The sequence below is a fragment of the Arvicanthis niloticus genome, chromosome 1 (assembly GCF_011762505.2).
Source record: "Arvicanthis niloticus isolate mArvNil1 chromosome 1, mArvNil1.pat.X, whole genome shotgun sequence".
Lineage (NCBI taxonomy): Eukaryota > Metazoa > Chordata > Mammalia > Rodentia > Muridae > Arvicanthis > Arvicanthis niloticus.
In genome coordinates, this window is record NC_047658.1 from 164715598 (window position 1) to 164738359 (window position 22762).

General features: G+C 46.1%; 1 protein-coding gene across 1 annotated transcript; it reads left to right on the forward strand.

Moving 5' to 3' along the window:
- The first annotated feature begins 4208 nt into the window (after positions 1–4208).
- LOC117719302 (pancreatic lipase-related protein 2) lies at positions 4209–21509 on the forward strand. The gene is made up of 12 exons (XM_034517442.2): positions 4209–4377; positions 4900–5054; positions 6171–6296; positions 7044–7178; positions 8152–8263; positions 9517–9636; positions 11032–11151; positions 13192–13310; positions 15760–15889; positions 18200–18311; positions 19405–19572; positions 21403–21509. The coding sequence occupies exons 1-12, from the start codon at positions 4290–4292 to the stop codon at positions 21464–21466; spliced, it is 1449 nt and encodes a 482-aa protein (XP_034373333.1). The 5' UTR covers positions 4209–4289; the 3' UTR covers positions 21467–21509.
- The last annotated feature ends 1253 nt before the right edge of the window (positions 21510–22762 follow it).

Here is a 22762-nt window from a genome sequence, read left to right on the forward strand (position 1 = left end):
CAATGCTCCAACATGCCTCTGCTGGGTGTGTGTAGGGGAAGCACCCAGCCCCCTTTGGAGGCCATTTAGTCTAAGGACGGGGTCCTAAATTTCACCCATTCTGTGGATCAACAAGCTAAGGCCTGCAGGAATAGAGAAGAGTACTAGTGTATAAGATGGGGCCCTTGGATTAAGGACCCACACTTCCATTCGTCCACACTCAGCTCTTAACCTTTCTGGGTCCCGGATGTCTCAGCTGTGAAGTGAGAGTTGGCATGTCTCTGCGTCACAGCTTTACACTGCTCTGAGAACATACGCTCAATTGGTGACATTTTCTCTGAGGACACCTTGTATGGCCACCATCTAATTTTTTTCTCATACCCAGCTCTCTCCACCTGTCCTCTGGACTATGGTCCCCAAATATTCAGCTCACTTCTCATCACCTTGAGTACCATCAGCTCTTACAAAGTTTCTTATCCACTTTACAACTGGAGTTGAAGTTATAACAGGCCTGAAAGGAAACACTTGTATCCTTCCCTTTGACTCTGAAACAGGCTGTTGCTACAATAACTCTCCAAGGATCTCACACAGGAGAAGAGAAAGGCTAAACCCAGGGCTGTCAGAAAGCAGATTTTCTTCTGGAGATTTGCAACTTGTCAGCAAACCTTGAGGAAGAGTAGAGCCAAAACAAGGATGGGTCAGCTATGGAAGGGACCACACCTTGACAACTGCTTAGATATGCATAATTCTGGCCCTCTTCTTAAACCTAAACCTCATGTCAAAGATCTCAAAGATAGAAGAGTGTGTGTGTGTGTGTGTGTGTGTGTGTGTGTGTGTGTGTGTGTGTGTTGCAGGGGGTTGTGGGGAGGGCACAACATGGATGACACAAATGGACAGATGGTCATTGGCTCTCTTTATCCCTCTTCTCACTGTGGCCAAACTGAATAAATCATTATTATGCTTTAAACTATTAATTTGGTTCTTTTAATTGGCTTGTTGAGGCACAGGCTGTGACCCTCAATCTGGTAACAAATGATGTCTTCCTTTGTTATGGCTCTTGCTTGGATGGAAAGATGGCATCTTGTAAAATCCCAGATGTGAAGATAGTGAAGGAATGGACAACTCAAGTGAAGACACTCCTGAGCCATGGCTTCTGTCCGGAAGTGAGGCAGAGAGCTCAGACTTCACTAGTAAAACCCTGTGCGGTTTTCTAGTGAGTTTAGCCTTTGGAAAGGGTTTCCTTACATGGCATAAATCTGTTTTATCAGACTCTTGGAAGTGAGGGTGACCATGTCCTGTCCTTGGCCTTCAGAACAGAACTTGAAACCTGGGAATAACAAGAAAGACTTCTCACATTACAGGAACTGTAAATCCATTGTTTAGCCTTCCCTCAGAGTGGTGAGTGCCAGAAGAACCACCACTGTTCGCTATAGAGAAGTTTCCCTTGATTCCTTGACTGATCTATGGCTGGAGCCATGGTCATACTCACACAGTCACAGAAGTTGCTCAAGTATTCAGAAGAGGTGGTGGCCTGCTGATGCCAAGGCAGTCTGCTGAAAGCCTCACAGCTACCTGTGCTATCTCAGCAGCTACCCACAATCCCTCAGTGGTGTCTGTTTCCCTTGTACAGTGACAAAAATTCAATGAGTGTCTGCCCCTCATCTTGGCTTCTGCCGTATCCTGAGACACAGATCAGAAGTGGACAGATGATCCTAGGGCCTGTGCCAGCCTTTCTTCCTCCTCTCCCTGCCTCAGCCTGAGGCTCTCTGCTCTCTCTCTCTCCTGGACACACCAAAGACTGGAACCAAGGGCCTTGAGTTGAGTGGTGCCCAGTCTGTAATGACAACAGCCTCAGTGCCAGACTGGCTGCCTAGCTCAGCAGAGCCTGGGCAAGCAGAGAACATCTAAGGTCTGTTAAAGCTAGAAAATGACAGATTTGGACACTTCCCCACCCGTTTCCCTGGCAGCAAGTCTCGGTCCTCTTACTTCTAGGGTCTCTGCCCATGCCTCCACCTTTGTGCCTTGTCAGAGGCTCAGCCACATGCTACCAGAGGCACTATGAAAGTCACTCAGATGGAAATAGGCAGACTTTCAGTTTACCTGCTACCCCAGTGGGTACAGGAGTCCCTGAGCTTTGCCTATTTACAAGATTTAGTTGAGGTTCAAGGCTGACATTTCAAAACTGCTCTGGAATTTCAGTTTAACTCATATCTGTAGGTTTAACTTTTATATATTTTTTTCTTTTTGAAAGTTTTTGGGACTTTATTTTTTTATTAAATATTTTAATATCTACACAGTCATATGTGTTTGGATCTAAACTGATACCCTATTCCCTCCTCTTTCATTTCTCCCCTATGTCCCCGAGTTTTCTTTCCAATTTCATGTTCTCTCTCTTTCTCCCTCTTAATTTAATACCCATTGAGTCTATTTAGTATGACGTGTGAGCACTTGGGAGACATGAGAGCATAGTTACACACATGAACTTAGAATGGCTGGGACTGTGTGCACAAGGTCAAGCCAAACAAAATCTCAACTCACAAAGTCTCACCTCTATATTGAGGAGCTATTGCAGTTGGTGGCGATTGCTAGAGTAATTCTTTATCTTTTTAATCATAACTTTGACACAAAGCATTTTTACCATTTCTCCTTTTGGATTTAACTAACTCACATTTGAGATGCTACTCTTAACTTGTGATCAAGTCCTGTGTTGTCATTTACCATGAAAACTGGCTGATGTGGTGCTATTCTAGATCCAGTATCTTGTGTCTTATAAACAGCACTGACTTCACAAGAAGTTTCTACACAAGAAAGTGGCATTAGAGGAGACTGCATGGTATTGGGACAAGCACTTAGGCTGTAAATATGGCTAATCTGTCTCCTACCATTCTGGGACAAAATCCAACTCTTCACAAATCTACCAACCTGCAGGTATGCTGCTGGTGGTGGAGTCTTTGAAGCTTCACAGCAAGGACCACATCTGTGAGAACATTTGGCAATACCATCATAGAAACTGGGTGAGGAGCATGGGGTGTGCTGTCTCACAAAATATTCCTGATCTCCTTTATGCAATCTACTTCAGTACCCATTCAACGGGGGATTCGTGACCACTCAGATGTTCCTGTCCCACTAAGCCTGGCCCACACAGCAACTATAAAAGGCAGTAGGGGCTGGGATGACCACTCAGTGGTCAAGTGCATTTGACGCTCTTGCAGAGAACCAGCGTTTAATTTGAAGTATTTATGTTGGGTTGTTCAACTCTCTGTAACTCCAGTTCCAGAGGGTCTGCTACCCTCTTGCTCTTCTGGCCCCAGCATCACCCTGACACATGAATGTGTATCCATCCATAGACACACACTCATTAAGAAAAAATACCGACACATGTGAGACATGGAAGAATCTCAAAGATGCTGTGTGTGAGGAATAAGAGACACACGCCTACCAGCTCTCTTACCTAAAACTCTGGAACAGACAAAGTAGAAATAGAGACGGACACACTTATAACAGGTGATGTGTGATTCACAGCCACATCTATATCAGAACTCACTAAACTCTACCTAAGTTCTTAACTGGAATCTGTATCCTTCAGTGCATCCATGCAGCGCCAACTTGAAACACAGCAGGGCGACACCTGGCTGTTCACTCAGGACTGCTTCTTAGCTCTGAAGGAAAGAAAACATTTCCACTTCTTATCTCCAGGTCAAAGTACCACAGGTGCTTTGCAAATGGAATAGATTGTTTCTAAACAAACCTGGTTGGAAACAAAGCCACTTGGGATCTCCTCTACCGTCTGCGCCTTTCCAGCCTCTTTCTGAGTTCACTGAGGCTGAGGACTGCTGGCCGCCCCATCCCCCATCCCTCAAATGACCAAGGTGTGTATCTTCACAAATACTCCTTTTCATTGCTTATGGTAACTGGGGTTCAGAGCGATCGTGTCCAGCCCTTTCTCTCCTGTCCTGGCATTTCTTCAATGGAGTCCAAAAAAGAAAACTTGTTTATAAAGAGTCATGGCCTCTGGTCATAACTATACATCCCAGTGTAGTACAGTAAGTCATAGTGCCACCTGAACAAGGAGAGAAACTGGGCTTAGGGCCAAAGCGGGTGGTGGCTTCAGAAGACTTTGAGCCCAAGATCCCAGGGTGGTGCTGCCTCAATCATTAAACTCTGGGAGGCCTCAGCATCCGGTCCCGCCCACTGGGGAATAGCCTCACCTACACAGTCCAGGCTCCCAGTCTTCTAGTTCACATTGCCCAGTGCACTGTAGAATTAACTGCCTCTTTGAGTCCGGCCTCTGCTGGCCTCATCCCTATCCTATGCCTATGGGTGTCCGTGGATATCTGTCCCCATCTGTGCAGATGTCACTCTGCTGGATCATCAGCCTTCTGCTAGTCACTGTTGGAGGTGAGGATGCTGACACCATCCCTCTAGAGAAAAGATGATGGCCTGAGCTTGGTATCGTGGAGACTGAGATGGATAAATGGCATGTCTGGGCTAGAGTTCGTAGGCATTAAGTAGTGAGTACTTCATGCTTAGTAAGAACTTAATGTTAAGTGGTAATTACTTGATGCTAAATAGTAAGTGCTTATTGTTAAGAGTTGTGACTTGTCCTGAGCTGGCTGGCAGCTTCCTGTGCTATTTTATCACAGGTGAAGGTGTCTTGGGTTTGCCTGTGGACAAGAGTGCTTACTAAACATGCCATTGCAGTAACAACCTCGGCCCCTCAAGGTAGAGTGTCTGAGGACGAATCCTAGAAGTGTGTATGTGCTAGATGCATCCAGCTCCCAACAGCTCTGATAGGCACAGAAGCCTGGGGAGCTGAAAGATGACCCATGGCCAGGGTCCACTTGGAAAATCTTCCTGTGACAGATGACAGTACTCCTTCTCAGAACTTTATGCCTGTCCTTTTTGTGGGTTTCCCCCCAGGGAAAGAGGTTTGCTATGGACACCTTGGCTGCTTTTCCAATGACAAGCCCTGGGCAGGGATGCTTCAGCGGCCTTTGAAGATATTACCTTGGTCCCCAGAGGACATTGCTACCCAGTTTCTTCTGTACACAAACGAGAATCCAAACACCTACCAAGTGAGTGTGGGCATGGAGTGTCTGTGTTGGATGACAGAGTCGGTTTGAACCACATACTGGGGCTACTAAGTGCCTTGCTAGGGCATAATTGACATGTTAGAACTGTCCTTCTAATGTGGGAGTTCTTGGCTCCAAGGGTCGTAAGCCCTGAGTATCTCAGAAAGTATACAAATCAAACACAGAAATGTACACGGGGACATCTATGGAGAAGCCCAGGCAGAACCCAACTAAGCCCTCCATCACCTTCTCTTGGGGGCACGGAGCAGTAGCACATGCAAAGCCTTGCCACGATGATACAAGACAGGAAAGGAAGAAGTACAGTTCAACACAAAGGATTTGAAAATATGAGGTCTCTGGGGCGACTCTCACAACAGGCCTGTTTCAAGTGGTCAGGTGACCAGCGAGGTTTTTTAATGATGTCATTGTTATGAGTTTAAGTAGCACAAGCTTTGATCCCTGGCAGGTAGGTCTGTCTCTGGGTGCCTGGGGTTACCCCCTCTGGGACTTAGTTCCCCCATCCTGGAAGCTATGTAGACACACAGCCATTGCTGTCTTTATTGTCCTATCTTTCTATTGTTTGCTGGCTGAAGAGTCCCAAGCAAACCTGTGGGCATATGGAAGTCTATTTTGAAGTATCAGGCTCCCCAGAGCTGGAGCGCCTGCCTGTGGCTTCTAGCCAAGGATTGTCTACCTTCCTTATACCAGGAATCTCTTTAGCTGCCTGAGGAAGCCTAAAGGCCCTTCTCGGGATAATATGTCCAAGTAGACAAAATAAAATGTAATGGACTACAAAGAAAATCAGAGATTGAAAACACTTTGAGCTACTTACAGCAACTACTCCGTGGCATCAGAATGTCTGACTTTATCTGAGGAACTGAGTCACAGCCATTGCTAGTCCCACTCTAGTCTGCTCCCTGGACCGTGCTTAACAGAAGCATTTGATTTAGGTTTAAGATTCATGGAGACAGGCCATCAGAGAACTTGTACTTTCTGGATTCACAGGACTCAGCTGCAGGGTTCTAGACCTGGGATCTCATTGGTTCCATGGGTCTGGCTGTCACAGGTCTGCAGATGGGCCAGCCCAACGTTTGAATTCATCTTGTCTAATTTAACCAGATGATCTCTGCCACCGACCCAGCCACCATCGAGGCATCCAACTTCCAACTGGACCGAAAGACACGTTTCATCATCCATGGATTCACAGACAAGGGAGAGGGAAGCTGGTTGCTGGACATGTGCAAGGTTGCTATCCATCCTTCTCACCCAAATCCCACACCCAATGCTCCCTGACACAGGAAGGGAAATGCTCCTGCAGAGAAGGATTCTTCCTAAAACCCACTAAGGAAAGCCTGCTTCTTGGGCCTCCGGTACTACATTCTTGCACTCACAGCTGCTAGCCAGCAAGCCTCAGAGGTGGGTCTCCACATGCTACCTGACTTGTGGTTCCCTAACACCCTCCCACTTCCTAACCCCACCCCTCTCACTAACTCCGCCCTTCTTTTAGCGCCAACCCTCTAACTCCGCCACTCCAATTCTACCCAGTCTAACTCCACTTCTCCCTAGCTCCTCCCCGACTCCACCCCTCTCTAACTCCACCCCTCTCCCCAACTCCGGCTACATTAAAACAAGCCTGTTGCCATCTTAAGCTCCACTAGCTCATGGTCTCGTTCTGTATCTGTGCTGGGAGCCACTGGCTATGAGCAGGTTTGGAGCCTTTGAAATGCACTAGTGCACCAGATGACATGATTGTGAGCTTTATAGCCTAGGGATTTGTTTGGACCTAGCTTTGAGCCCTGAGACTAGGAAAAGACCCTCTCAAGCCTCAGTTTCCATATCTATTATGTAAGATGAGCATACCCCAAAGGTCAACTGTGCCAGGTGGGAGGGAAACTGAAATGCTAACAAGGACCAGGTACTCTTGGAGGTAAACTCGGAGGTGTGCCACCTGACCTGTTTACGAAGTTTGTTCTCCTTTTTTCTCTGCCCTAGAAAATGTTTCAAGTGGAGAAGGTGAACTGTATTTGCGTCGATTGGAGGCACGGATCCAGGGCTGAATACACCCAAGCGGCCTACAACACTCGGGTCGTAGGCGCGGAGATTGCCTTCTTAGTTCAAGTGTTGTCGGTAATGGTCAAGTCTGGGGCAGAGTCAGAGAGAGGGGTGGAGTTAGAGAGAGGAGCAGAGTTAGGGAGGGATGGAGTCAGGAGGAGGAGCTAGAAAGGAGTGGCGTTAGACTGGGTAGAATTGGAGTTAGAGGGTTGGACCTAAGAGAAGGGCGGAGTTAGGGAGAGGGGTGAGGTTAGGGAGAGGGAGGGAGTTAGGGAACCACAGAGAGGCAAGAAGGGGTGGTATTAGAGAAGGGTGGAATTAGAGACAGGGGAGGTGTTAGAGACAGGGGAAGAGTTAGAGTGGGGTGGCATTAGATGGTCACAGATGGAGGCGCGGGACACAGACCTGGCACACAGAGGTCTCTTAGGGACCATAGGGCAGGGCTGGGGGCACAAGTCAAGGAAGCCAAGTTCTCAATCCCTTCTGAGGTGAAGCAACCACCTTTTTTCTCGCTGATTGTCTATAATGCCCTAGATGTGGGCTTGGGAGCCTCGGTTTCCCCTTCTAACATAAGACCTTGCAAACTGTTCTGGGAACTGAGAGCAGACTGTGACGCTCAGCAGTTCTCTCTGTGGAAGACAGCTTCGGGCTTCATCTTTTACCATATGGGATAGGACTGGGGTGGGGGGACTTTACTCTTCGCTCCCTTTCTTCCCTGCTGTAAGTTCTCCAGGGCCCAAAGCTTCCCTCTGACTGCAAGCCAGTCTCACTGCAAGACCAGGGCAGAAGTCTCCACTGCAACACCAGGTGGCGGCAGCAGCCAGAGAGGTGGCCTGCAGTTAGCGTGGTGGCCACTGGCCAGCACTGTTGCTGCACGAAGGAGCAGGGAATCTTCCCCCAAGGACCTAGCAACCTGCATTATATCCTGGGCTAGTCCCCTGGAGTTCCAGCTCCATCCTGCCTGTCTTCTGGCAAGGGCCAGGCTCTACTCGCCAATCTTCTCGTTCCCAAGTGGTTCCAGGGGACCTAACGCTCCCTCTTTCCACAGACAGAGTTGGGGTACAGCCCAGAGAACGTGCACCTCATCGGCCACAGCCTGGGTGCACACGTGGCTGGGGAAGCAGGCAGGAGGCTGGAGGGCCACCTGGGCAGGATCACAGGTAGGAGTCCTGAGGGCCAGTCTGGGGTATGAGGGCCCCCAGGGAGTAGGGGAAACCTGTCAGTGCCTGTCCTACAGCAAGGAATACCTCTCTTCCTCCCGATATTAGGTGATATCCTGACTCAAAATGAATTGCTCTTATTTCTTAATGCCTGCTAGAAAATCCATAATCATAAATAAAGACGTGTTTGTAAAACAAGAAAAATATAACCAGCTTCAGTTTCTTGAACCCTAAGTTCAGAGACATTACTGCTGTAACATAGCAAAGTTATTTCTTGTTTGTTTTTAAATGGTATGATTTTTTTTTAAAACTTATTAGTTCCACTTCCTGAATGTTTTAGCTCAGTTGGGCATGGCCAGAAAGAGATGCATCGTTTAGGAGGTGCCTAGTGAGTGAAAGGATCATTAGAAACAGTTAATGTACATAAAAGCAGACTCATAACTACTCATTTTGTGCAGTCAAACCAATATGTAACCTTGCCCCTCTCTGGGTGGTGGCTTGAAGGATGGAAATAGTGTTTATAGTCCTGTAGACATTTTCAGTTTGCAGGGGTCTGTTACATCCATTCATGGCATTTTCTAAGCTTGAGTGATGGATGGATGGCCTGTACTCACTCTCTGGATGGTGGTAGACAGACAGACACTTCACATTCTTCTCACCCCCACCTCTCTCTGAAGAATGATGGGCACAGTCTCTGCTTTAGGAAATGCACAGACCAGTCCAGACCATAGAAAACTAAGTAGACAGAATCCAAAGCAACTTATGAGCACAAAATAATGTAGTGGTTAGGACAGCCTGCGGAAGGAGAAATAAAGTTTCCATGAGGAGGTTGCCTTTGAGCCCGGGCTTAGTGAAGGAGGAATTGGATAAAGGGAGAATGTGCTGAAGGCTCAGAAGGCTGAGGTACAGCTCAGAAAAAGATGTGGAGGAAGTGTGGGTCTTGGGAACTGGGGAGCAGCTGAGTGAAGCCACGGAGTTTGTAATCTCTGTGTGAGGAAAATCGGGAAGAGGGAATGAGGTGTGTACCCCAGATCCTCCCTGGAGATGACTCTGGGGATTTCTGAGCATTCTCTGGGCAGTATTTCTATTCCCTGTCTCCATTGTGGCTTTTAGACTATGAGCTGTGGCCTCTCAGAACAGCAACCTCTGGGGTATGCAGATCTTTACCCAGCATGCCTCACCTCAGTTTGTGGTTTGTCACTTACCTTGTCTATCTCAGCCTGTGATGTTTCTACGTCTGTTCTACCTTTCAGGGCTGGACCCTGCAGAGCCCTGTTTCCAAGGCCTACCTGAAGAAGTTCGTTTGGACCCATCGGATGCCATGTTCGTAGATGTGATCCACACAGATAGCGCCCCCATAATTCCCTATCTAGGTGAGCTCTTCACCAACTCCTCATGACCTGTGACTGACGGCATTGTGTCCAAGTGACACTTCCCACCTTCAGAGACACACAGCTGCAGAAGGGTCCCCATCAATAACAATGGGCTCCAGCCACAAACAATTATCCAGTACAATGCCACTGGTACAGTGTGACCCCCAAACTGAACCACAAAGTCTTCTATAGCCTGGAGAGGCTGTGACTCCTGAAGGCCTGCATCCCTTCCTGGATCCAGAGGAATCGATGTTTTCACTTGACTAGACTGAAAGTTTTTATACTTAACTTTTTACTTTAAAATGTTGCCAAAGCTTTGGTTACAGTTGTCCTGTTAGAACTACACCCTTTTGCTTAAGTCTTCTGAAATAAGCTTTCTTTTTTGTTCAGTCCCATGTATTGTACAGCTGCTCAAGAAATATGCACCTATAGGGTCTGTTTTAATGATAATGACAAAGATGATGGAAGAGGTATCATTTACTGAATACTTAGCATGTACTCCACCGAATATTTTGCATATAAAAGCTTATTATGGAATACTCTAAAAGAGAAACTATCCCCACATCACAGCTGAGGAGACTCTGAGACTGAATAATCCAGTAAGATCATGAAGTCGGTCAGTGGAACCCAGGTTTGATCATAGATCTCTCTGCACCTTGAAATCTAAAGCTCTCCCCCATTTGCCTATTACTCCCCAAGTAACCTCTGTGGTCTCATTATAGCAACACAGTCCAGAAGGTCTGAAGTGTAGCTCAGTTTTAGAGAATTTCTGTCATATGCTCACCATATCACAAATTTTAAAAACAATGCAAGCGAGTTGCTTAGTGATTAAAAGCACATGTTGCACCTGGAGAGAACCTGAGACTGGTTCCTAGCACCCATGATACATAGGCAAGCAGCTTGCAATGCTCCATGACTCTACCTGCAGGGAGTAGAGGCCTCTAGTCTCTGAGGGCACCTGCACTCACATACATACACACACACACACCCTCAACATATGTATAATTTAAAAATATATAATGCAGAAACCAAATACTTAAAAGAATAGATAAATGCCACTATATACATGCCTACTAGTGCCTTATGATCTTAGATTTATCAATATTGTCCAGGGTCTCTCCAAGACAGATAGGCACATACATAAATAGATACATACATACTCACCCATTCCTTGGTCACTCCCTCTTCCACTTGCTTCCGGTGTTGGTCCTTCTTCCTTGTCCTGCCCATTGCCCATCTCTGAGAACTCTCTGCAGAATGAGCTGGTGTGGCTAAGGAGGAAAACTGCCAAGGAGGCTTGTGCTCCTGTTCAAATGGACTGACAAGTCACTGAGACCAGGATGTAACCGTGGGACCATGTACACCCCCGCTTCACTTCTGCTTCAAATGTTTCAGGTTTCGGAATGAGCCAAAAGGTCGGCCATCTGGATTTCTTTCCCAATGGAGGGAAGGAAATGCCCGGATGTCAGAAAAATATCATTTCCTCCATTGTTGATATCAACGGAATATGGGAAGGTACGTGTGTGTGTGTGTGTGTGTGTGTAAGAGAGAAAAAATGTGGTACCTGCCCAGTTGGGGGTGGAAGCAGAGTGTGAGAGTCTGGCCACTGTAGCTGCCTTCTGTTGTCTCGATCTGAGCCAGGCATTTCACAACTAAGATGCTCTAAGATACTCTCTATGTTTGGCCCTACATCATACATGCAGGCATTGCACATCTGGAGGGCTACATACTTTGTCCATGGCTGCAAACCTAGTTTCTTACTGAAGGACTCTCAATTGTCTGGATGCCAGGACGGGCTGGATGGGCACAATAGCAAGCACCCAGCTCTGGTTTTGCCCTCACGTGTTCTCAGCACCTGCTCCTTGAAGAATGGCTCTGCCTTTCTTGCTATTGACTATGCCAGGCAGGGGACTGAGATGTCTAGAAGAAGGTGCACTCTGAGGGTTTCCGGGAGGCCTGGAAGGCTGGCAACCGTGTGACTTCCTGAAGCCTGTGTGTGATTTTGTTCATCTACAGAGCAGGACTTACACAGTTAATATGGGTGACATCCCGGGGACATTAATATGCCTGTCCCTTGTTCTAGCCTTCAAGTTACTCTTTGTCCCTCTCCTGAGCCCAGGCTTCATGTTCTTTCTGAGGGAGGGGGCTTTGGGGCAGTAAACAATTTGTCGACATTTTTCTTCAACTGGAAACTCCATGTGGCTGGGGCCTTAATGAACACCCCATTACCCCAGGACCTGGACCTGGCCTGAAGCAAGCACCAAGCACATGCTGTTGAGTGGTCTGTTGTAGTCTTTAACTGTCCCGTGTGCTTAGTGTTTGTGAGAACTATAGAGAAAGCGGCATCCAACATGAATGACAAACAGAGCGTTTGACCCGCTCGGCCCCTTACCAGGTAACTTATTGGGGACTGGCTGTTCTCTCCCTAAAAAGCCTGAGTTGTGATAACAGCTGCCCCCTCCCAGAAGTGACGGGAAGGCATGCACAATAGCAGAGAACCCAGTTTAATTAAACAGGCAATTTAGAGTGAACCAGCCCATGAGCACCGGAGTGTGTTTCTATTGTGTGTCACCCAAGTCACGCAGCCGCTGGGCACAGGGAACAATTGAACACACTTTCTCCTCTGTTATGGGATCCCTGAGCAGCAATTTTGGATCAAAGAAACAATTAAGTTTAAAGCAGGGTCTGTTGTCTACTGAGGGCACTGGTGTGAGCCTGGAACTGAAGGCTGGACTGTGGGCACAGCAGGCAGGGTTAGGAGCCCAGGGAGCAAAGCTACCCCACCCATAAAGGGAACAGGTCCTTTCTTGATGAGTGATTCCCAAGAATGGTCTTTGTAGATTTCTCCATGGGAAGTTTTACCGTCAAGTAACTAGAGAAATGAAACGTGATTTCTCCAACAAATCATCTTTGGGTTAAAGTAGAAGGTGGTACAGCAGAATCACCCAGCAGGCAAGAGTTGCTAGGCAGCCTTAACAGCAAGGCCCAAGATGGCTGGCCCTCAGGAAAGGCTGTATATCCACATGGCAGCCTTGCTGGGAATACTGACAAGAAGTCAGCTCATGCTCAGTACAGACTCAATCGTCATAGACCTAACAGCGTGGACCAGTCATGGTTGTCTGAACCCAAAGGTGCAGAAATCACAGCTCATGATCACTGCCTGTTGACTATCTAGTCTGTCTCTTTTCTCTCTACATGCATATCTATCTGTATATTGTTTTTAAAAGCTATTGCTATGTCTTTAAAAGTCTTTTTAAAATCAATTGATCTCTTCTCTCTTTCCATGTGTATGCAGACTTGTCTGTGTCTGTTTGTTTCTTTCTGTGTATCTGTCTCTTTCTCTCTCTGCCCCCCTGGCTCCCCCATCCTCCAGCCCTTTTATGTATGTTATACATACATTACATGCATTCAACAAGCATGCTTGCTAGGACCTGTCAGTCTTCAGCAGTTCCCTAGATGGAAGCCTGAGGCGTAGAAGCTGCTCCTTGTTCACTTAGAATGGTTGACCGGAAGGTGAAGGCTCTTTTCTCACTCCTGTGGTCTTGGCTTTCTCAGGAACTAAAAACTTTGTAGCCTGCAACCACCTACGGGCCCCCAAGTACTATGCCAGCAGCATCCTCAACCCTGACGGCTTCCTGGGGTATCCCTGCACCTCCTATGAGAAGTTCCAGCAGGTAGGTCACTTCAGGGCCCAAGAGAGAAGAGCCTGGTGGTCTTGCTGGATGTGGTTTTCTCTGTGACATAGAGAATAATAAAAAGATCCATGAGACCCATCAGGGATGAAGCAGGGATGGGGGATGGGGGTTACAGGGTAGAGGGGACGTACAGAGGTTTCCAAAGCTCCATGTCTCCAGCAGGGAAGTGAACTGGAATGGAGACCACATTGCTGACTGCACTGACCTCCCCAGGGTCTTCAGCTTTTCATTTAGGACAGCTCCCAGTCTACAAGAAGGTTGAAAGGGGCGCAGAAGTGCCTGTTAAGCCTGTCACTTACACAGACCAATTGCTAAGCATGTGAAAGTGAAGCAAAGATATGAGGATACTGGACTCAGTATCACCTCCAAGGATGAGAACATCCTCCTATAAAGGGCACTTAAGAAATCCAGCTCTTACACACTGAAATTTTAAATGCATAAGCTGTGTGGTCAAAACCCCATTTTTCTAAAGTTTGCTAGAACTGCACTGGCCTGCTGCTGTCTCTCCTTCCTAACTTCCTTCTTTGTTCCCCATATCCTTTCCCTATCCCTCCCTTCTTCCTGTTTTTCCTTCCATCTTCCCTCCTCTCTTCCTTCCCTCCTTTCCTTTCCCTTCCCCACCCCATGTTTCCACTTCCCTCCTTCATTCTTCTTTCTCTTTCTCTTTGTCCTCCCTCCATCTCTCCTTCCCTCCTTTCTGTCTTTCCTTTCCTCCTGTCTCTCCTTCCCTCCTCCCTCTGTATCTCTTTCCCTCCTCCCTCTTATCTCCCCTTCCCTCCTCCCTCTGTCTCTCCTTCCCTCCTCCCTCTGTATCTCCTTCCCTCCTCCCTCTGTCTCTCCTTCCCTCCTCCCTCTGCCCCCTACCCCAGCTTCTTTCTGCATTGCATTTATTGCCTCTTTCCTCTGTAACATGGAACAGTTCAACATTTTATCTTAGTCTTCCGGGACACAGATAGTTCTGAGGATTCCAGGATGTTTGGTAGAATGCCCTGTGCTCTGAAGCTGTTGGTTTCTTTCTGATTTGGTGATCAATATGGGGTCCTTCCCAGTGAATCACAACCAAGGGCATCTATTCACTGGTGCTTTCTTGGTATTTGACAACTGAAGTTTGATTATTCAATTAAGACCATGTCTGATAGATGTCTTTGTTTTAAAATCACTAACTAGTTCTAAATAACCTTTTAGGGGACTCTGTTTCCAGTAGTAAACTCAGCAAAAAAAAAAAAAAAAAAAAAAAAACTGAGTTTTTGATGGTGCTCTTTCACCTAAATCACTTACTACATCAAGAATTGCAAAACTCTCAGTTTTAAAATATCCTTGTCGAGGAAAAATACATTTAAATTTACTTCTTTCAAAACTAACTTTTACCTTAACATCCTGAGATGCATCTGGGTTAAAAGGACCTCATATTTGGTCATCATGGTCTGGGATTACTTTGTGAGTAGCCTTGCCTACAATGGTTGGGAGACTGGGCAGGTACTTGGCCTCCAACGTCTGACTGCAAATCTCACACCAGGTATTTGTGGTGAGTAATAGAGTCAGAGAACAAAGGACTATGATATCCTGCTACAAAGTGCTCACCTGACTAAAAGGCCCAGTGAATGAACACACATCTAAAGGGTACTAGGTGGGATCAACCAGGGTGGTAAAACCATTCATAGCAGGAGAAAGTGATTAAGGATCCTTGTCTCTTCCTTCCTTCCTTCCTTCCTTCCTTCCTTCCTTCCTTCCTTTCTTCCTTCCTTCCTTCCTGTCCATCATTTATCCACTGAACTACTGATTTATCTTTTATCTATTATCTATTTGTATTTCTATTTCTCTCCATCCTTCTACTTACACATCTCTCTTTTATTCTCTTGGTGGCTCACTCATCTTACTAGCTCAAACACGCATGCATTTATTTATCTATATATCCCTGGGCCCACGGACTATGCATTCATTCTCAGAACTATACATAGGATCATTCTTGAACATGCAGAACACCCAACAACAAACCTTGAAACTTATAGTTGGAAGACAAATCATATAGAAGAGAGTAAGATAAACAGGAAAGGGGATTGTAAAATAATGTCTCTAGGGAGAAGCCAATTGGAAAGACAAGTTATTTCAAAAGAAGAGGAAACTGAGGATGTGGCCCAGATGTGGTGGTGTATGCCTTTAATCCCAGCACTACCGAGGAAAAGGAGGAGACAGAGACAGGCAGATTTCTGAGTCTGAGGGGAGTCTGGTCTACATAATGAGTTCCCGGACAGCCAGAGCAAATAGAGACCCTGTCTCAAACAAAAAACAAAACAAAGAAAAACAATGAAAGGAAGGAAGGAGGAAGGGAGGGACAGGGAAAGAAGGGGGGGCTGGAAGGAGGGAGGGAAGGAAGGAAAGAGTGACCTGGAGCAAGACCTCCTACTAAGAAACGATTTCTTTCCACTAGAATGACTGCTTCCCTTGTCCAGAACAAGGATGCCCTAAAATGGGGCACTACGCTGATCAATTTGAGGGGAAAACTGCCACTGTGGAACAAACCTTTTTTCTGAATACAGGAGACAGTGGTAACTTTACTCGTAAGTTTCCATTTTACTTACAGTTTTCTTAAAATAAAAGGCACATGAGCTCCACTGGTCAATCCCCTTGGTGTTAACTGACAAAACCTCAACTGCCAGAGTCACAAGCTGTAATGTAAGTGTGGCAGAAAAACACAGGCTTTGGGACTAGTGTCTGCTTCTTTAACACCTGTGAACCCTAAAGAAAAACAAGTAGGTGAATCACATGTCCACCTCATGACAGGGAAGTCATGCATGTTATTGCAAGAAGAGAACAACAGAGGCAATGGGGCTGCAAATCAGAAAATTATCACAGATGGCTGCCTTCTATCTCACTCTCACATGTGCATACACGTACACACACACACACACACACTTGCATACAGACACATGCACACACATGCATGCATACATGCACACACACAAACACGTACACACATGCATGCTCATGCACACACACAGACACACAGGGACATGCAAGAACAAGGCACACACACAAACACGTGCACCTGCACACACACCCACACACAGACACATGTACACACACTTACACACATACTTACACACATGTACATGCACTTGCACACACATGCACATATGCAAACACATGCACACACGCACACAGATCACTGTTAATCCACAACCTTTCCTTTCTTGTTCTTTTTCAAGTCACACATTAATATCAACATTATAATATAAACATTCCAACTTTCAGAAGTCCCATAATCTTTGAAAAGTAAAACACCTAAAAATTCAGTCTCTCTAAAATAACCAGTCTCTTTTAAAATCTAAACTCTTTTAAAATTAAAAGTCTCTCAACTGTGGGCCTCTGTAAAATGAAAAATAAACACTTTCTTACTTCATGAGGGAAGAACCAGGGCACAGTCACAATCTGAACAAACAAAACTGAACTCCAACAGTATAAAAACTCGGTGTCCAAGATTCACTCACAGTTTTTTTATGCTCCTCCGAGGAGCTTGGGTCACTTCTCAGCCTCCTCCTCTGCAACACACAGCTTGTCTTCCAGACTCAGGCCCCCCTGCATGGCCACTGCTGTTCTTGGCAGTCATCCCATGGTACTGACATCTCCAAAATTCTGGGATCTTCTACAGTAAGTACGCTACACTTTCACTCATAGCTTCTCACAGCCTTTCTTCTTACTGCAAAGCCTCAACTTTCTCCATGGCCCCTTCAGATCTGGGGCTTCCCCTGCTACTCTAACTGCACCTTCACAAATGGCCTCTCCCAGTAACAAGCCTCAGCTTCTTTCCATGTACCACCAGTACCATCTGGGAGACTCTTTACACTACCAGGCTGTGCTGCTAACATGAGGTACCGCCTTGGCTGCCTCTGGAACACAGCTTGTGTTCAGACTTAGGAGAAACACTTCCCACAAGATTTCTCACCTCAGTGATGCTGGTCTCTCAGTCCTTGCAGATTTCTCAGCACTAGCTGACCAGTGTCAAGTACCCCAGTAAATCAAAGGTTTTACTTCAGTGATTCTGGATCCTTGTTAATCAGAGCTGATTCTTCAGCCCCAGCTAACCAGACCACAGCAAATGGTCACGAAGGGGTCATCAAGGGCTCTCAAACTCCTCTGTGAAGCTTCACAAGCCTGGCCCCATTATTTGACTGTTCTTGTCGTCAAAGCTCCCACAGAACATCTCACAGAGCTCTCAACACTCAATGGTTCTTCTAGTCCAAAGTTCCAAATTTTCTCCACAACCCTCCAAACACATGGCCTGCAACAGCAATACCTTACTATCCCGGTACCAATTTCTTTCCTAGGTGCTTGCTCCTTGTGGTTTGCTCAGCCTGCTCTCTTATAGAACCAATGACCATCAGCCCAGGGATGGCACCTCCCACTGTGGGCTTGGCCCTCCCCCATAACTAATTAAGAAAATGCTCTACAGGCTTGCCTGCATCCCAGGCTTATGGAGGCATTTTCACAATGAAAGGAAGGAAGGTTCCTTCCTTTCAGGTGACTCTAGCTTGTGTGTCGTGTTGACATAAAACTAGCCATCACGAGTAGTTAGGACCTCAACATACCAACTGGGATTGTGGAGGGGACACCCTCCTGTATCTGTCAGAGACATCCTTTATTTATAGTGGGAGACACTGCACTGTGTTCCGCTGTCATGTTTTCTGAACCCTCAGTCTCCTCACCTTCCCAGAATCTGAATCATGGGTCCAGTACATGGAAGAACACAACCCCATCCCTGTCACCTATTATCCTACAGGAAGTCAATCTTAGAAGAATAACACTTCCAGTTGAGTCATTTTTTCCCCCAACAGTATAAGTCTGTTGAAATGATATACTTCTTGGCACAGGTTGGAGATACAAAGTGTCAGTCACACTATCAGGAGCAAAGAAACTGAGTGGGTACATCTTGGTTGCGCTGTACGGACCTAACGGAAACTCAAAGCAATATGAAATTTTCAAGTAAGTTTTGTAGTTAACGCAATGGCTAAACTTGCCATTAAGAGGTGAGACTGATAACAACTTGGTTATCCACCACTTTACAAATTTAGGTGTTTACTCAACAGAACACAGTCCAAGCCTGTTCGAGCTGGAAGGAAATTGCCATGTCTAATCCAGTCACCCCATTTTATATATAAGAATAATGAGGCTCTGGGAGAGAAAATGTTGTTGACAAGGGGTCACATGGTGATTGCTTTTGTCGGGCACAGGACTATAGGGTGTGTGCGTGTGTGTGGTGTGTGCACACGTGTGCCTGTGTGTGTGTGTGTGTGTGTGAGAGAGAGAGAGAGAGAGAGAGAGAGAGAGAGAGAGAGAGAGAGGGAGAATACCTGGAGTTGGACCCATGGGCCTTTGGCAACGCAAACACTTAAGCACTGAGCCTTATCTCCAGTCCTCTTCTTAGTGTTTCTGTTTAGTTTGTTTGTTCTGAGATAGGGTCTCACTAAATTGCCCAGGCTGACCTTGAACTTGCAATACTCCTACCTCAGTCTTGTAAACAGCTAGAATGTAAATACCAGGCCTGGCTTGGTCTTCACTTTCCCTCTGAGCAAGACTCATCCACAGGACAACCCACCCTGCCTCACTCTCCCCAATACACACAGAGGTGCACGTGAAGCCTGAGGCCCAGAGCTCATTACAGTCATGGTCTCAGCCTTTCACTTACGCTAGATAAATGAAAAGCTTGGTAGGCATGTGTTGAGTGAACGTAGAACTTACAGGGTAAAAATTACATTCTGGTTTTGCACTAACTTTTATGGTTCCACATGTAAGTTTAATTTATTTGACAACTTCTGGTATTACTTATGTGACGTTAACAGTGTTTGAGTTTGCTTCAGGACAAATTGATGCAGTGTCTTTGGTTTGCAGCTTGGCAGAGTTCCCAATCACTGCAAATATTCTCCAGAAATATATTTGTTTGTATGTTTGGTATGTTTGGAGTCCTTCTAGGCATTTGCAGAAACTCAGTATCTACCCCATTTGGAGAAGCAATAGATGAATACCATCCTATGTATCTATGCACCCAGCTGACATGATCCTTCTGTCTATCAATCAGAGGATCCCTCAAACCAGAAGCAAGGCATGTTCGTGACATTGATGTGGATGTCAATGTTGGAGAAATCCAGAAGGTTAAGTTCCTCTGGAACAACAGTGTGATAAATCTCTTCCAGCCCACTCTGGGAGCTTCACAAATCACAGTGCAAAGGGGTAAAGACGGAAAAGAGTAGGTATCTGACATCCCTTCCAAGTCTGCTTGTATTTATGTTCCTCTCTGTCTGTGCATCCTTCTATCCTTCCAATCCCCCGCCCACCCAGCGACCATCCTCTGTCCTTTTCACTTACCGCACAAGTCTTTGCTGCTTGTGGGCTCGTCTTTCTTACACCCTTCTCCATCCTTTTTCTACCCTTTTGACCCCTTAACACTAGATCAGAGAGAACAAAGGATAGAGAGGAAAGGGGTCAGTATTATCATTAGACTACTTCTTGCTGATTAGAGGCATTGAGTTCCTTGGGGAAGTTTGCTGTCAGAATATCTAATTTCTTCTATCTTCTTTATGTATGACTACTTAACAAACTGCAACTAACAGCAACCAACAACCCACCCTATCCAGGACCCTAGCATTTATATACCCTCTGAAAAGTCCTCACAATAATAGAAACTATCTGCCACTGGCAAAATTACATACCTGCTAGAGCACAAGGCAAATCATAGTCAGCTGCTGTGGACAGTCTGAAGTAGCCCCATATCCCACACCCGGGATTAAAGCAAAACCATACTCCTATGTCTGTATTTTTTTTTTTTTTTTTTAAGAAACCAAAATTCTCCCTACAGCGTACTCTTTCATCCACCAAGTCATCTGTCTCCCCATCTTTCAAGTCATTGAGATATTTGTTCATCTTCCAATTTGCTCATTAAATTACCCAGCTTCCCTCCCACCTCTCCACCTAACCATCTGATTTGTTGAGAAAACTTGAGTATCATCACTTCCCTTAGGTCATATTCAGCAAGGCAAGGGCAAAGCACAGGTTGTAAGGTATAAGAGACAAGAAAATCTAGAACTGTGGTGGAATTAGTTTTGGTATTCAGTTTTTAGTATACACTTTTTATTTTATTTTATTTATTTATTTTTTTTTTTGAGACCTGCAATGGACGGGACAGAGGCATGAGTTTGGTTCATTCTCAGGAAAAAGAATTTTCCTCAGCAGGGTTGTGATAGAACCTGCTGTTCTAGTTTCCATTCTGCTGCTGAGATAAAACACTCTAACCAAAAGCAACTAGGTCATCGGGGGAGGGGAGTATTTTAGCTCTTGGCTCCAGGCCACAGACCATCACTGAAGGGAGTGCAGGCAGGAACTTGAAGGAACCTCCTCTTGCTAATCCAGACAGCATTCTCTGACCAAGGAACTCTCTCACTTCATAGCCAAATGGAGGATGCTGCTTGCTAGGTGGCTCATTGTCAGCTTTCTCACACAATTCAGGGCCTAGGGATTGGTGCTGCCCACAGTGGGTTGGGCCCTCCTAGATCAATTAACAATCAAGGCAATGTCCCAGAGTTGCCCACCAACCAATCTGATCTAAGTAATTCCTCGATTGAGGTTCTCCTCTAAGGCAACTCTAGGGTGGACTGCGTTGGCAGTTAAAGATACCCAGGAAGCCTACTGATTTCAAAATATAGAAAGAAAAAGGAATACCTCAGAAGATAATAGTCAGAAAAATAATGAGACATTGTAGCCTGAAGAAAATGTAGACCTCAAAGGGAAAACCTGCTCTGTGTCAGCGGCAGGGCTGTTGCTGGCTTCTGTGAGACCAGAGCAACAGGAAACCTTGAGTTACAAACCCTGGTTTGAAGTGGCTGGTCCACTTTAAGCATTTAAACAGCCCTCAAAGAGAATAGGTTTAGGTTGGTTCTTAGCAGGAATCAGTTGGGTTCCTGCCTGGGGTCCCAGAGTGTTTCAGGCTGGGGAAGCACACCTTGGAGCTGGCTAAGTGCTGTCTTACAGTCTCATCAAAGACGTGAACCTGCTGACAAACCTCCTGCTGTTTTCCCCACAGGTACAACTTCTGTAGCAACAACACTGTGAGCGAAGATGTCTTACAGTCACTTTACCCTTGTTAAAGGTGTGCCTGTACCTCTTCCCGTAATAAACATTTCTGACTCACTTGGTCTGAGGTTGAGGTGTAGCACGACGCTCTCCACATACTGGGGTCACATTTTAGAAGGTGGCTGTGTCAAAGGGCAAGGTAACCATGATAATAATACCTGGGACTTCTCACACACCCTCCAGTCACATCTCTGGCTTTCAGGGCGTTTTGTGTATCTTGTGCTCATACAACTGTGAACTTTTGTGTTTTGGGTTAAAATTGTGGGGAGCCAACAGAAGGCGGATGATAGCCATCTTGAGCCATATACCCTGAAAAGAGACTTGATTACAATAGCCTACAACAGCTGAGCACACTCTGATAACATCTTGTTTTCAATACCTAGGATCTTCCCTTGGGTGTGTGAGACTTAAAGGTGTGTGACTTAAGGGTGTGATTTAGAGATCAGATTTAGAGACAAGACCTAAGGGCATGATTAAAGGCGTGACTTAGAGGCGTGGCTTAGAAGTGAGACATATAAAAAGCGAGAGGCAGAACAGAGAATCAGACACTTCAGAGAGTACAACTTGGAGTAGGAATTAGGCATTGAGGAAAAAGACACTTGGACTAGAAAACTCGGAAGAAGAGATTATTAGGCATTAGGTATTAGGCACTTAGCACTTGGAGAAAGAACTTGGAACTTGGAGGTACTAGGAACTAGGGACTTGGAGAGAAGAAGAGAGACTGAAGAATAAACGGGACTGAATCACTCTGTCTGGTCTCCATTCTTCGAGTCCATCCTCACTCTCTCTCTTGCTGAACCCCGACCCGTGGACTGGAGCAGCTTGGGGAAGTGCAGGCTCTAACAATTTAGCCCCCAAGGCTTTTGGCAGTGTGGGTCCCAACATTGACAGAACGGTCCAAGACATTTTGGCCCCCAAACGTGGGGTAGCTCAGGCCGAGACATAAAATCAACTCATGACATGAAAGAAGAGAAAGGGGCTTTAAAGGAGTAAGTTAACACCTGCACTTGGTGCAGAATCCACACGACACAGAACATTCCTTCATCTTCGGGTGTGTTGATTTTTCTTCCCAGAGACAATTTGAGTTTATTCCCCAGAAATATTCTACATATGTAGATGTTTGTGTACATTTCACACCCTACCCTTTTATTCAAGCACAAATGGAAGAATACTATACATGCGGCGGGCAGTGGTGGCGCACGCCTTTAATCCCAGCACTTGGGAGGCAGAGGCAGGCGGATTTCTGAGTTCGAGGCCAGCCTGGTCTACAGAGTGAGTTCCAGGACAGCCAGGGCTACACAGAGAAACCC